This window comes from Myotis nattereri, assembly GCF_964212035.1.
Source record: "Myotis nattereri genome assembly, chromosome: 4".
Classification (NCBI taxonomy): Eukaryota; Metazoa; Chordata; class Mammalia; order Chiroptera; family Vespertilionidae; genus Myotis; species Myotis nattereri.
Window position 1 is genome coordinate 111854375 of NC_138079.1, and position 16553 is coordinate 111870927.

Sequence of the window (16553 nt, forward strand, 5' to 3'; positions counted from 1 at the left end):
CTTAGAATGAAGAGGAGCCAGCATGTGACATACGGAAGGTGAACTATAGTTACAAAGACCAGGCATGCTTCTACCCAGAGAATTCTGTAGGTAGATCACAAAGTACCCACTGCAGGAGCTCGAGCTCAGAGGAGCAGGCTGCCTTTGGCTAAGTGGCTAATATCGAACACTGGGAGGAGTGAGAGAAGGAACACTCAGAGTTCAAAGAAAGAACCAACACCTAATAATTCAAAGGACAGCCAGTGGTTTTTATGGTATTTTGTCTGGTTTTACATGGAAATAGGATTGGTCCTGTAACTTGGGCAGGAAGAAAAATGATGTGTTGCTAAATTATTTAAAATTCACCAGCAAGTAGAGCCTGGGCCTTGGATGAATTGGTGTAAACCTTGCACTCATTTGTCTACTGTGATTAGGGAGGGGAATACATTTGTAAGGAGCTTGGAAGGCCCTTAGTGGAAGAAGTGCACTTGCGTTACTGCCCCGTTCTCTCTCCCTCTCACCCCTGCAAGAAGGGAGGCCACTCATTGGATCCCAGGGAAATGATGTGGTGTTGGATGGCAGAGGCCCAGTGTGAGTAAGAGGCATCTTCCTTCTGGGCCGCCCTCTGCCCACAGCGTGGCCCGGAGGTGTGGTCTAGCCTGGGGAGCCCAAGCCCTTCTCCACCAAGCATGGGGGTGCTTTTCCGTTCTCTGTCTTAGGACATGGGTCTCTCAAGAAAAGGCCAAGTACCTATCCGAGGTATGCTTTGTGACAAGTAGAGATCATGACCAAGGACTTTTGAGAAACAAATAGAAAAGAAGCCTCTTTAATGAGCCTCTTACTACGTAATGAGTGAAAAGGCCAAGTGGTCGCTTAGGTACAACTTGAAAGCCAATGTCTCCTTCTTGTCCAGGAGGTAGAACACTGCCATTTGCATCTAAAATCTAGGATAAAACAGAACAATTTAAGGGAATTTTTACTTAATGCCACCTCTTAATCTTTGCTTTGCTTGTTTTGTTTTGACTTATTGCCATTTAAAAAATCCAAACAAATTTTAATACTTTAAATTCTTAAGAGAAATGTACTTAGTTAAATTCTTATTGCAAAACATATAAAATGCAGGTTAGCAACATGTGAAAAAAAAGAATAAAAGTTTTCTTTAATTCTACCATCCAATAATCACATTTTGGAAATATTTTTGGAGACAATATAGACATAGGAAAAAATAGGATCATTTTATAATGTATTGTTTTTGCAAAATGCTTGTATCATTTAGCAATATATCTTGTCGTTTCCTCTGAAATAGACATTCACTACTGGTTTTCAAACTCTGTGGGACAAACAACGCCTGACTTCGGCAGCGCAGCGCGATGTCAGGAACAGCGGAAACAGTGGAGGGTCAGCCCTTTCAAGCCTTGCCCTCCGACCCTTCCCCAAGCCCCTGAGTAGTGAGCATTTATTGAGCACTTATTCTAAGCACTAAATCTGAATTTCTTTATGAATTGCAGATGTCTCATTTCCTTTAGTCCTTACAATAGTCCTGCTTGGTTAGAACTATTTGTGACGCTCATTTTACACATGAGGAGACTGAGGTGCAGAAGGTTAAGCAACAGAGCATGATTGCGCTGACTCAGAGCTCAGCACTCAGGCGCCAGACCCTGCCTTCGCATCGACACTCTGGAATCTCTCCAGGAGCACAGTCCAAGGTGGTTTTGTTTTGGCCTCACCCAAGGATGTTTCAGAGAGAGTGAGGGGGGAAAGGAAGGAGAAAGATGGAGTGAGAGGGAGAAACATTGACGTGAGAGAGAAACATTGATTGGTTGACTCCCATACAAGCCCCAACCAGGGATCGAACCACAACTTTCTGGTGTATGGGATGAAGCCCCAAACAGGTGAGCCACCCAGCCAGGGCATTTCCCAGGCTGATTGCTTATCTTATGTACCACATTTTACTCTAAATGACTTTAGCTGTTCTCAAATATGAACACTCAACAGCTTTTATATTCACCCACCAAGAACCTTTAAGCCTGAGATGTGGCTTGTGTGGAAAAGGAGGACATAATTCGTAGCTGGCACTTTACAGAGGGAAGAGGGCTTATGTCCTCAATGGGAAACTTGAAAGGCAAAGGAATTGTAAATGTAAAGTCTTACCATTTAGTTCTTGTAAATAAAAAATATGGATTCCCACCCATTCACCTAAAGAAATACTTGGTTCCAGGTATGAAGGAATTACTGACAGGAGGAGGCGTTTAGGAGTTGCACATACTCTCTAATGACTGGGGAGAGACAAAATGCTTTGTCTCTGGAGAGTCACATTCCTCATAGCTCAAGGTCCCAAGATGTTAAACAAGAACATGAGGAGCTTTGGGCCTTAAAGTTGCACGAACTTGATATCCAGCTGGTTGGGACACAACCCCAGATACCAGAGTGTGGGTGCGGCTGCTCGTAGCTAGGTACCAGCTCACCAGACTCCCCACTCGAAGAGCAGCCAGACCTGAACCGCTAGGCAGTCCCACCTTTAGACAGGTTCCCATAGCAAGTGAGAGGGGAGGAAAGGGCCCAGCATCTGCTTTATAGAAACAGGGATGTCAGCAATCAATGTCACCTAAACTTTCTCAAACTTACCTGATCACGGGAACTACCTGGATGCTTGTTTCAAACACAGATTTCAGGCTCCCACCCTAAACCCATTGACTCGGACTCTCCAGGGAAGGGATTGGAAAAATCAGCATTTTTAGCAAGTGCCCATGTGATTCTTATGCTTGAATAAGCTTGGGAAGCATTGTTCTAATCTGCAGCCCTCCGTTAAGTTTGGTCTGAGCTCTCTGTCAGTTTGTCCGCTTAGCGTTTTTGTTGCTCCCGTTTTCTTTTGTATAGCAGCTAAGTTCCTTTCCTATCCCTAGCATTGGTTGGGTTGATTTAAGAATAGTCCTAACCCGTACAAGGGCACTGGTGGGATATACGAGGCCACTCAGGGATAGGGGTGGAGATGGCAGAGGTTACAGGCCCGCCTGCGGGAAGAGGGAGAATGCTGCAGCCGCTCCTGCCCACGTGACTCGCCAGGAGGCAGTGGTACTGTGTGGAGCACAGACTGGACTAGGTCGCTTGGGGTTGAGTCCCAGCACCAGCAGCTCCTGTCCAACCTCAGGTACATTCTTTACCCTCGCTGGGCCTCATCTGTAAAGTGGTTCTAATATTACTCTGTCTCTCATGGGCTCCTGGAAATTAAATGGGTTAATATTTATAAAATGCTTAGAATTACTTGGCACAAGTAACTAACTGCTTTTAAAAAAATGGGTGCTTCAGCAGCACATATACTAAAATTGGAACAGAAAAAAAATGGAGACCAACAAACTAACATTTCTAGTCCATTTCCATCTTTCCATGGAAGTTAAGATAGTATGAAGTTATCACCCAAACTAGGAGTGTAGGGGAAGGGAGCAGTGGGGTGGGAACTGCAGGCTGTTTAATCTCCTGGAGGTGTCTGCACAACCTTAACGTCAAAAGCAGGCGAAGGCTTTCCCATTGAGCCAGGCTTAATTTTCATTCCCTTAAAATGTCCACAGATCAGCACCTAGTCAAGAAGAAGAAAGGATAAAGTAACGTTACCAGTAACATAAAACGTATTCATTTACCCACCATGTTTCTGAGAACTTAGTAGGAGCCAGGTTCAAAATAAAACACTCTGCACTCACGTCTGTCTAATGAAGGACAGAGATGGACACGAAGTAAAACATATATAATAAAGTTATAGCACTGGATACATTTGTAATCACTAAAATACCCATATTTATGAAAACATTATACTCATATTAGCCTGATACTTATGCTGTTCCTATTTAATAAATTTGTCAATTTTAATTTATGTTTGGTATTTTTATTGTTGACTAGCTACTACATTCTTATGGTTTATAAGTTGGTGCATTGTAAAGATACACTTTGAAAACATTCTTTCAGCTTTTCCCTTATCTGTTCCATCTTACCCCCCTTTCCTACATAATTACCACTTCTGTTATTTTTTTCATTTTCTTTAGAATTTCTTATTCCTATTTCTACAAGCGCTTTAGATGACCCTAAAGTATGCTTGTCATGGTGTTGTCCACCAAACTCATAATGTTTTAAGTAATAAGCAACTCAACATTTTCAATTTTGAGGCAGCCTTGACTAAGTAAGTTCCCTATTATATACGGGGAAATCTTTTTATAACTCTAGTAATTTTTTTCATTTAAAAATATTGTAATGCCTTTACCTTGATCAGTTATATAGCAGTTTTTCTTAATGAATGGCTACTTCTATTACACAGCTCCAGGTTGTAATGTTAGGCTATTTAAACAACTGTGTCTGTGTGGGGAAGCATGGGACTTGGTTGGAAAGTTTATAAGGAGGAAATTCCAAAATGGGGAGTTGGCGGAAGGTGGCTACCCTGTTTCTTGGAATTCTGACTTAGGGGAGTTGGTCAAAGGCAGCTACCCCTATTATTCCTTGACCTTTCCAAACAAGTCTGTGCACGTGCAGACCCTCGGATGTTGGCTGGAATTTTTATGCTTAATCTTTAGGTATCCTTGCTTAAAGGACACTGCAGACACATGTGTCCTCCCAAGATTACTTACCCTACTGATTGTATCTAAAAGTTAAACCTTATCTCAAACTGTTCTTACAATAAAAGCCTAAAAAGGCAGGTGAACAAGCTGTCTGGTTCCTCGAGCCAGGCAGTCCCTTAGCCCTCTCTTTCACAGAAACCTGTGTCAGAGTAATCATTCAACCATCACTCAGGGTCTGCTGGTCAGTCCCCGGCATGTCTGCTACAGAGCTTTTTTGCAACTAGCTTCCCTCAAGCTTTTTAAAACTGTTCTAACCACTCCATTCCCTCCCTAGCTCTCAAACAACCCTAGGTAGATAATGAACCCTTTGGTTTCTATGCATCAGACTATATGGGATCCAGCCCTGTCTGCCCAGGGAGGTTTGTACCGTCTCAGTCTGCCCATATCCTTCGTAGATCTCCAGCCCTGTCCTGCTTCTCCACTGCTCAGTCACTTCAGGGCTGATGGGTTCCCCTGCGCTCACACAGTGCTTTAAGCTTTTGAACTTAAAGCTTCTCAGAAGACAGGTCACAGATTAAATTTAGGAGGAAAAATGGGAAGAAATGGAAATTAAGATTATAATGAAAAGCAACATTAATTGTGTTTTATTTATTTATTGTCTAAAGTTTTACATAGAAACTTTCTCCCCAATTGACCAGCCCCGGGCAAGCCCCCACTGCCCCAGTGTCTTTGTCCATTGATTATGCTAATATGCATGCATACAAGTCCTTTGGTTGCTCTCTAAACCCCCCTCCCCTGTGATTTGTCTCTGGATCTATTCTTGTTCATTAGATTATGTTGATCATTATATCCCACATATGAGTGAGATCACAACATTAATTGTGCTTTAGTTCTTAACTCCCTTCTCCAATCAAAATAAACCATTCTAACATCATAAAGTGACTCCTCACACACCAGTTTTTCTTTTTCTTTTCTCCCTTTAATTTGGGGGATGGGAAACATGATTTATTGCAAAAAATCCTTAAGGAGGATACCACACATGGTAATCATATTTAACTAATATGTTAAATCAGGATTAAAAGTTTTCTACTTGTCTGAAATTGACTATGAAATATTTATACAATGGAATAGTATACAGCTGTAAAAAAGAACAAGGACATTCCTGGATAGTGCTGTCCAATAGAGCTTTCTGTTACCATGGAAATTTCTCTCATCTTTGCTATCCACTTAGTATCCTCTTGCTCAGTGTGGCTACTGATCACTTGAACCATGACTAGTACAACCGAGGAACTGAATTTTATTTTTAAGTATAATTGGCATATAACATTAAATTAGTTTCAGGTGTACAACATAATGATTCGATATTTCTATATATTGTGAAATGGTCACCACAATAAGATTAATTAATATCCGTCATCCTACATAGTTACAAGATTATTTTTGTTTGTGACAAGAACTTTTAAGATTTACTCTCTTAGCAAACATGCACTATAATATAATTTATAGTCTGGAACTGAAAAAAAATTTTTTTTCAAAAATATATTTTATTGATGTTTTACAGAGAGGAAGGGAGAAGGATAGAGAGTTAGAAACATCGATCAACTGCCTCCTGCACACCCGCCACTGGGGATGTGCCCACAACCCAGGTACATGCCCTTGACCGGAATCGAACCCGGGACCCTTCAGTCCGCAGGCCAACGCTGTATCCACTGAGCCAAACCAGTTAGGGCAGGGAACTGAAATTTTAATTTAACTAAAATTAAATTTTAGATACTTACATGTGGTGAGTTGTACTACTTTAGACAGCACAGGTTCAGGATGTACTGTTAGGGGGAAGGAGCAGCCCTGTGTGCATATTATATTTCCATTTATATTTATGAAGAGGGGAAGAGCACGTGACTGTTGGTGTACGCACAGATTTCAGGGAGAAGGAGAAATGAGACTGAGGACAAGGTTTGGAGGAAGACTTTCAATATAGATTCTTATATACCTATTAGAGGCCCAGTGCACGGAATTTGTGCACAGGCAGGGTCCCTAGGCCTGGTCGGCGATCAGGGCTGATTGGGGCCTTCTGGCTGCAGGCCGGGGCCTTCCTTCCCCGGCTGCTGGGTGCTGGCTGGAGCCTTCCTTCATTCCACGCTGCCCCCTGGTGGTCAGCGCATGTCATAGCGATCGATCGAACTCAGTCTCCCAGTTGAACTCCTGAAGGGACACTTTGCATATTAGCTATATATATATATATATATATATATATATATATATATATATATATATACTGAATTTTATGTCATGTGAACTTTTCCTAGTCAAATTTAAATAAAATCAATTAAAAATAGTTACCAATTCACCTTGTCAAATGGAAACAGGACCAGAGTAAAGTCCATCCATGCTGTCCCGTTTGCTGGGACAGGGTTCCAAGTAGGGGTGCTTCTTCACTGTCCCAGGTCAGAGGACGGTCCTTATCCCTTGGGCTCTCAGGGCTATGCACATGGCCGACCCTGCCCTGGGCGTGGTAATTATTATCACAGAGGAGCAAGAGGATGGAGAGGAGAAGAGATTGCTAAATGCCACACCTAGAGTCTGGAATTATGTTTTTAGGCAGAAAGAGCTTTTATTTTAGAGCTTTCTCTTTCTCTCCCCTCTCCCCATTAGGTGCCTCTTTACCAACCTCTCTTACCTGGTCACATCATTTTGCACAAGCATTCGGTATACAGTTGGCACTGAACAGAAGACTGTGATGGGAAACTTGGAGAGCGTCTGCAATGTATAAGAAGTAAACTCTTGGTCTTACTACAACTTTAATAAGTGCCTAAGTGTCTATGGGAGGCACAGTGATTATTCTAACATAAATGCACTCACACCTTTCCTCAACTTATCTGTTCAGGTTGTTTTACTTTCTAGATGTGAAATGCCTTAAATCACGTTGTGCTCTGATTTCTGCAAGCACGTGTGCGCAGTCCTGTGGGCAGCACTGCTAACGCATTTCTCAACTCTGACCTCTTGGGCTCTGCTTACTTGCAAGATGGAAGTTGGCTCAAACTGCGGCAAATGATGTGCAAATACACATGCTCCCTGGATCCATGGCGAAAACACGCTGCTCCATGCAGACTTGGCCCAGCCTGTGTCAGAGGTGTTCCACATCACGTCCAAAGGTGTCAAATCCAGCCAGAACCTGGAAACAGAGCATAGGCCTGACCCATGTGGGAAACAAATCCAAAAGACCAACAAAGGAATCATCACCTGGCAGCTGTGGACCCTCCAGCTGCAGCTCTGTGAGCCTACCTTCCGTTTACAGACAATCCTAAACCGTAACTGCTGTGGGTGTGTGCAGTCATTTTGGGAGATCCGCTCGTGCCGCTGGTGAAGTAAATGGCCATGGTCTCATCGTGTCTTGTCTCCACACACGTGTGGTTGTCAGTGGCACGCCTAGGAAGGAAGAGCTACGGTGAATGTGCACGTTAAACACGTGTGGTTGTTCCTGGCCTGTGGAGGAAGGAAGAACTGCAGTGACTCTGCACATTAAACACCGCAGGACAGACTGTCGGCACAGAAAAGGACGAGAAACCATCCACTCGGATCACGTTTCCCAGTGGTCAGGCCCCCAGTGATTTGGGTTGAATTCAAGGTGAATGCCATCTCCCTCTCCATCTTCTCAGGTGCTTTCTAGAATCAGATTAACTGCCATCGATAGCCCACTTATAATGGCCAGTTTCATAGCCTTTAATTGTATGCTTACACAATTAGTGCGTTTTAAACACTCAAGAGTTGTATCATTCCTGCAGCAGAATGAGAATTCTAGGATGTTGTAACAGATGGATTTGTGCAGAACTGCCCCTTCACCAAGAATGCTTTAAAATGTGATTTTCTTTTTTTTGTTAATCCTCACCCAAGGATATTTTTCCATTGCTTTTTAGAGAGAGTGGAAGAGAGACGGAAAGACAGAGAAACATCGATGTGAGAGAAACACATCAATTGAGTGCCTCCTGCATGAGCCCCGACCAGGGCCCAGGCTGGGGGAGGAGCCTGCAACCAAGGTATGTGCCCTTGACCAGAATCAAACCCAGGACCCTTCAGTCCACAGGCCAACACTCTAGCCCAGTCGTGGGCAAACTATGGCCCGCGGGCCAGATCCGGCCCGTTTGAAATGAATAAGACTAAAAAAATAAAAAGACCGTACCCTTTTATGTAATGATTTTTACTCTGAATTTACATTAGTTCACACAAACACTCCATCCATGCTTTTGTTCCGGCCTCCGGTCCAGTTTAAGAACCCATTGTGGCCCTCAAGTCAAAAAGTTTGCCCACCCCTGCTCTAGCCACTGTGCCAAACCAGGTAGGGCAAAATGTGATATATATTTTTTAAAAGAAATGAGTATGTTAATAGAAGTCATGGGTAATCCTATCTAATAATAGACAAACATGGTAATTGACCGTACCTTTGCTACACCGCCCATTGGCTAATCAGTGCGATATGCAAATTAACCACCAACAAAGATGGCGGTTAATTTGTATACGTAGACTCCAAGTGGTGGAGCGAAGCCTGACGACCCGAAGCCAGTGGAGCAGTGAGGCCTGACATTTCTGGGGCCGGCAGAGCAGCGAGGCCTCACGGCTCTGGGGTTGGTGGAGCAGTGAGGCCTCACGGCTCCGGAGCCAGGGGAGCAGCGAAGCCTGACATTTCTGGGGCCAGCTCCGGCTAGAACTCGGCCAGAGTGAAGGCCTCGGTCCCGGGTGCCGGAGGCAAACCGGTGCCAGCAGCCAGGGGAGAGGAAGGCCTATTGCACGAATCTCTTCATGCAACAGGCCTCTAGTCTATAATAATAAAAGCATAATATGCTAATTAGACTAGATGACCTTCTAGGCGAAGCCAGGGCTGTGAGGGAAACCTGGGTCCCCGGTGCCAGAGGGAAGCCGGTGCTGGCAACTGGGGGAAGGAAGGCCTACTCTTGCATGAATTTCGTGCATCGGGCCTCTAGTGGTATATAAAGCTGGGGTCGGCAAACTACTGCCCACAGGACAACTCTGGCCCACCTCCTGTTTTTTTAAATAAAGTTTTATTGGAACACAGCTATGCCCATTCATTTACATATAGCCTATGGCTGTTCTCATTCTACAACAGCAGAGGTGAGCAGCTGTGACAGAGGCAGGGTGCACAGCCTGCACAGCCTAAAATATTTATTCCCCACTCCTTTTATGGGAGGTGTTTGCTGACTTCTGGAGGATTGTTGTTCTGTTTCCCACATGAGCATCTACATGGTTCTGAATACAGTAAATAGAAACACTTAAGGGGATCTAAGCACCCATCCAGGGAAGGAAGGACCCCAGTTAAAGAGAAAGAAAGCATTTAGTTCTGAAGGATAACTGAGCTGTTATGTAAGTCAGACATCAGGGCAGCTGAGAGTAGGCAAGCTCTGCACATCCAGCATCTACGAAGCATACAGAGTTTATCAGGCCAAGGCTGAATCAATCAGAGCAGCCAGGCCATGAGAAATGTAGGAAAGCTGTTTTGTTTTTTAAATATATTTTTACTAGAGGTCCTGTGCACAAAAATTTGTGCACTCAAGGGGAGGGGGGATCCCTCAGCCCGGCCTGTGCCCTCTTGCAGTCTGGGACCCCTTGGGGGATGACCACCTGCTGGCTTAGGCCTGCTCCCTGGGGGATTGGGCCGAAGCTGACAGACATCCCTCTGGCAGCCCAGGAGCCCTCAGGGGATGTCCACCTGCCAGCGGGGAGCAGGCCTAAGCTGCAGTCGGACATCCTTAGCGCTGCTGAGGAGGTGGGAGAGGCTCCCACCACCACCGCTGTACTGGCAGCCATCAGCCTGGCTTGTGGCTGAGCAGAGCTCCCCCTGTGGGAGCATATTGACCACCAGGGGGCAACTCCTGCATTGAGCGTCTGCCCCCTGGTGGTCAATGTGTGTCACAGTGACCAGTCATTCCCAGTCATTCTGCTGTTAGGGTCAATTTGCATATTACCCTTTTATTATACAGGAGTGCCTGGCAAGCCTAGGTGAGGGGCTGATGGCTGTTTGCAGGTTGGCCACAGCCCCTTCAGGGTGGGGGTCCCTGCTGGGGTGTCTGGCCAGCCTGAGTGAGGGGCTGATGGCTGTTTGCAGGCTGGCCACAACCCCCAGCCACCCCAGCTCCCAGTGGAGGCTGGCTGGAAGCAGGTATCTGGGATTTATTTGTCTTCTATAATTGAAACTTTGTTGCCATGAGCGGAGGACACAGCCGGCTCAGGGCAGGCGGGAAGCTTGGCTTCCTCCATCGCCTGGGCAACCAAGCCTCTTGCTTGCTCCAGCTCCGTGGCTGCTGGCCGCCATCTTGGTTGGGTTAATTTGCATATAGTTGCTCTGATTGGCTGGTGGATGTGGCTTAGTGTGTAGCAAAGGTACGGTCAATTAGCATCTTTGTCTGTTATTAGTGTAGATTGGTTTCAGAGAGAAGAAGAGAGAGGGAGAGAGAGATAGAAACACCAATGACAAGAGAGAATCATGGATTGGCTGCCTCCTGCATGCCCCCTACTGGGGATCAAGCCCACAACCCAGGCATGTACCCTTCACTGGAATCGAACCCAGGATCCTTCAGTCTGCAGGCTGATGCTCTATCCACCGAGCAAAACCAGCCAGGGCAGGAAAGCTGTTTTCAAAGTGTAGCAGAGCCAGACGAAGTGTGATTGGTCTCTGATTCCATAATTATCTTCCTTAAAAATAGGTAGTACCTAGAGCCCTGTACCTGTCACTCCTATCACAAATATGGTTTCCTTTGAAGCCTGAGGCAGAGTTACCATATCAGTCTCTCACTACTAGAGCCCTTGAAGGTCACAGGCAGGAGTGTGGGCTCAGCAGCCACACTGCCTGGGTTTGAACCAGCACTGCCAGACCCTAGCATCTGATCTTATTCATCTGTATAATCAGTGTCTACCCCGAGGTGGTGAGATTAATGAGCTAATACATCTCAAGTGCTTGGAAGAGTTTTGGCATACACCAGAGCCACAGACATGGCAGCTATATTGTAGCCACCACATTATTTTTATTAAAATAGTCCTTGGCCATTGGTAAGAACTCAATACTTGTTAGCTGTTTGAGAGAAGGTGGGAGCATGCTCCCAAACCCTTGAGTGAGGCAAGCTCATTCTAGACAAGGAATTTGCAGTCCTCCTGAAGCTGAGAGAGAACCAACACCTGACAAGAGCCCTGGAAGCCCCCCGCAGGGCGTGGGCATCAGAATAATTCCGTTTCATAACTGCATTAATGAATACTGAGGGTTCTACACTCATGAGTGTTCTGTGAGGCTGACAGCAGTGTTGCTCTCCTCTGCTTTTGGAGCTGCTCCAAGCTCTGCAGTTGATGCTGTGGCACCTGCTAAACCCTGCTGCCGGGATGGAGGACTTACTCGGAGCCCTCTGACAGCTGCCTCGCCCAAGGCCAGGCTTCTTACTAGTACTTTAGCTGGGAACTTCTCTGAGGGGCTATCCAAACTCCAGGGGCCTCAATGGGTCGGCTGGAGGCTTTTTTGGGAGTACACGGCAGATAAATTTCTTCTTTTGCCGAATCCCACATTCTTTGCCTTCCTTCACAGGTGTTGATCCTAAGAGAAATTAGTAAACTTCTTAATTCGATTAATCTCTGTCTCAGGGTCTGCTTCCTAAAAATCCCAACTATGAAAACAGGCCCAGCTCCTGCCTGCCTCAGAGCTGCACCCTGGCACAGTGCTAATCACCAGCTGCTCCCTTTGCCTATGGTGTTTCTTAATGTATTTTTTATTGATTTTTACAGAGAAGAAGGGAGAGGGATAGAGAGTTAAAAACATCGATGAGAGAGAAACATTGATCAGCTGCCTCCTGCACACCCCCTACTGGGAATGTGCCTGCAACCAAGGTACATGCCCTTGATCAGACTTGAACCTGGGACCCCTCAGTCTGTAGGCCGATGCTCTAGCCCCTGAGCCAAACCAGTTAGGGCCTATGGTGTGTTTTTTAATATATGTTTATTGATTTCCGAGAGGAAGGGAGAGGGAGAGAGAGATAGAAACATCAATGATGAGAGAGAATCACTAATTGGCTGCCTCCTGCACGCCTCCTACTGAGGATCGAGCCCGAGCCCAGGCTTGTGCCCTGACTGGGAATTGAACTGTGACCTCCTGGTTCATAGGTGGATGCTCAGCCACTGAGCCATGCTGGCTGGGCTGTTTATTGTTTTTATTGTCATTTTTCTGATCACATCACTCGTGGACTGAGTATCTGGCCAATGCTGTCTTTTTTTGGGGAAGCTATTCTACAATGATGGTTACTCACTTCATCATCTCCTTGAGGTCCCCCCACCCCTTTCGGGGGTTCTGAGACACAATGAGCTTGGAGCGCAGGTTTTCACACTGAGATGCCACCGCATCTACTGCTGGGGCGACAGCATCATGGGTGACAATGCACTTGGCTTTTGAAGACTGCAGTCTGTAGAGGATGTCGTTCTGGGTCAGCTGAGTGGTCCCTGGAATGAAAACTGCACCTAAAGGAGCACAAAAGAAACAATGTTTAGAAGGAAGGCTTCCCCACCCTGTTAGTCAGGGTGTGCAGGTAGCTCCGTGCATTCTGCATTTCTCAGAATGGCTTCGTCCACTTCCCAGGCAAGGTGTCTATCTGTCTTCCTTTCATTACTCTGCTTTTGCCTTTCATGGGATCTCAAAGCTTTGGCCTAAAATGAAACGATGGTAAATGCTGGATAATTATCTATCTGAAGACCATAACATTCAGCTTGAAGAGGGTTTTAATTGAAAAGTATATTACCCAGCACTTATTGAGTACTTGAGAGTCAGGTGCTATTCTAAGTGTTTTTGCATATTTTAACTCATTTATAATCCTCACCCAAAAAGCCCAAACACAAAAGCTATGAATAACTTTCCCAACATCACCGAAGCAGAAGGCAGCCATGCAGGACTGGTCCCTGAGCCTCCCGAGCCAGTGTGCACGAGGCCACTTCATTCAGTGCCTCTTAGAATGCACGGCTGCTCCGCTTCTTCCCAGAGGGCAGGACTGAGGCAGCCACCCCGCTCTGTGCCGCCGCCACCGCCTGTGCTAACTGCTCTCTCTGCAGGTGAAGGGCAAGGCTGAGTGCAGAGCCTGCAGAGCCGGGCACTCTGATAGGTTGGCCTTGGACAAGCCACTTCATCTCCATGAGTCCCAAGTTGTGCAGCTGTAAAATGGGGATTATAATAATAATAGGATTGCTGAGGATTAAATTAATTAAAATGTGTAACAAATTTAAAATAGTGCTGAACACATTTTAGCTATTGTTTTCTCAAAGGATTAATGGGCTTTCAAGACTATATGTTTATATATTGAATCTGCCTATAGCAGCGGCTCTCAACCTGTGGATCATGACCCCTTTGGGGGTCGAATGACCCTTTCACAGGGGTCGCCTAAGACCATCGGAAAACATATATAATTACATACTAGAGGCCTACTGCACGAAGAGATTTGTGCAATAGGCCTTCCTTTCCCCTGGCTGCTGGCACCGGTTTGCCTCCGGCACCCGGGGCCCAGGCCTTCACTCTGGCCAAGTTCTGGCAGGAGCCGGCCCCGGAAACGTCAGACCTCGCTGCTCTGCTTGCCCTGGGCCGTCAGGCTTCGCTCCACTGCTTGGAGCCTACGTATGCAAATTAACCGCCATCTTTGTTGGTGGTTAATTTGCATATCACGCTGATTAGCCCATGGGAAGCATAGCAAAGGTACGGTCAATTACCGTGTTTGTCTATTATTAGATAGGATTGTTCTTGTGATTAATCTCTATGCTTTAATTATGTTCAATTTGTAACAATGAAATTGGGGGTCACCACAACATGAGGAACTGTACTAAAGGGTCGCAGCATTAGGAAGTTTGAGAACCACTGGCCTATAGCCACCCAGGCTTCATTTCAACACTTGGGTTCCAGACCTTCCCAGAGGGAGGAAGGCACTCACTTCACGTGCCCGACTCCTCCCGTGACCCAGGCTCCACCCTGAGTCCTTCCACTTCAGAAAGGCTAAGCCTCCAGGGAGTGCTGAAGAAACAGGCAACTGCAACCACAGAGCCTTGTGATGGGGTCCTGGTTGTGGAATATCTCCTCTTTGTAACAAGCCGACGCTGACCAGGTGTAACTCCAAGGCTACTCCTGTGAGATGTCTCACCTGGGGACAGGCAGCTACCCGACACTTTCCAAAGTGTGAGGCACGAACAGTGAGTCAGCACATCATGAAGAAGCACAGTATTTACTTTTATTTATTTTTTTATTACTGTGTCCCCCATTTTCCCCATTGACCCCCTCCAAGCTGGCCCTCCCCCACACCTCATTGTCTGTGTCCATGGGCCATGCACATATGCATCCAAGGTCCTTGGTTGATTACTTCCCTTCTCGACCCCCCTTCCCTCTGAGATTCTGCACTAAGAAGCACAGTACTTAAATACATCACCCTTAGATAATTAATGTCAGCCAATACATAATTCATATATCTTTAAAAGAACCTATTGCCTGCCCTAACCGGTTTGGCTCAGTGGATAGAGCATCAGCCTGTGGACTGAAGGGTCCCAGGTTCGATTCTGGTCAAGGGCATGTACCTTGGTTGCAGGCACATCCCCAGTGGGGGGTGTGCAGGAGGCAGTTGATCGATGTTTCTCATCGATGTTTCTAACTCTCTCCCTTCCTCTCTGTAAAAAATCAATAAAATATATTTTTTAAAAAAGAACCTATTGCACTAGCCAGTTTGACTCAGCGGATAGAGCATCAACCTGCAGTCTGAACGGTCCGGGGTTCGATTCCAGTCAAGAGCATGTACTCAAGGGCATGTACTTTGGTTGTAGGTTCCCTGGCCCTAGTCAGGGTTCGTGCAGGAGACAGCCAATCCATGTGTCTCTCTCACATAGATATTTCTCCGTCTCTCCCTCTCCCTTACATGCTCTCTAAAAATCAATGGAAAAATATCATCAGTGAGGATTAACAGAAAAAATAATTATTATTAGGAACTCTCAGCTGCAACCAGGCTTATTGGGTCAGAATCCACATTAAAACAGCTTTTTAATTAAATTTCTTGGGGTGGCATTGGTTAATAAGATGATATATGTTTCAAGTGTACCATTCTCTGATACATCATCTGCGTACTGTATTGTGTTCACCACCCATCAGATCTTTTCCCACCACCATTAATGTGACCCCCTTTACACTTTACTACCCCTTCCCACCCTCTTCCCTCTGGTACCCATACTGTTGTCTGTGTAACAAGATTCCCAAGTGATTCATGTGCACATCAAAGTTTGAGAAAAATGAACTAGGTGGTTTTTAAGAGCTATTCCTATTTGAAATTTTATGAAGCTTGTAGCAAATGTTGGCAACTGCAAGTCTAGTTCTGACTTGCCAAGTGACTTTGGGGAAATGACGTAATGTTGTGTTTTTTAAATTTATCTTTATTATTGAGAGTATTACAGATGTCCCCCCTTTTGCCCCCACTGCCCCCTTCCATCTGGTTCCTGCTCCTCCAGGCCTTCGCCACCCTATTGTCTGTGTCCACGGGTTATACATATATGCATATAACTTGTTTGGTTAATCTCACCCCATCCCCACCCCCACCCCATCTCCCCCTTCCCTCTGAGATCAGTCAGTCTATTCCATTTTTCCGTGCCTCTGGTTCTAATTTATTCATCAGTTTATTTTGTTCATTAGATTCCAGATATGAATGAGATCATGTGATACTTGTCTTTCTCTGACTGGCTTATTTCACTTAGCATAATTCTCTGCTGTTGCAAAGGATAAGAGATCCTTCTTTTATACTGCTGCATAGTATTCCATGGTGTAAATGTGCCACAGCTTTTTTATCCACTCATCTGCTAATGGCTGTTTCCAGATCTTAGCTATTGTAAATTGTGCTGCTATACACATAGGGTGTTTCAGAACTCTTAGGATATATTCCTAGAAGTGGGATCACTGGGTCAAATGACAGTTCCATATTTAACTTTTTGAGGAAATTCCACACAGTTTTCCAACAGTGGCTGCACCAGTCTGCATTCCCA

General features: G+C 45.5%; 1 protein-coding gene across 1 annotated transcript in view; it reads right to left on the bottom strand.

Annotated features, from left to right (window-relative positions):
• The window catches only part of ACSM3 (acyl-CoA synthetase medium chain family member 3), a 72034-nt gene that overhangs the window by 5423 nt on the left and 50058 nt on the right, over window positions 1-16553 (bottom strand). Inside the window, exons 4-10 of the mRNA XM_081089385.1 lie at window positions 12815-13022; window positions 7803-7946; window positions 7536-7692; window positions 7198-7277; window positions 4948-5071; window positions 3473-3553; window positions 822-923 (exon numbers count right to left, since the gene is read on the bottom strand). Coding sequence (XP_080945511.1) covers window positions 822-923; window positions 3473-3553; window positions 4948-5071; window positions 7198-7277; window positions 7536-7692; window positions 7803-7946; window positions 12815-13022 — 896 coding nt within the window. The remainder of the gene's footprint in view (window positions 1-821; window positions 924-3472; window positions 3554-4947; window positions 5072-7197; window positions 7278-7535; window positions 7693-7802; window positions 7947-12814; window positions 13023-16553) is intronic.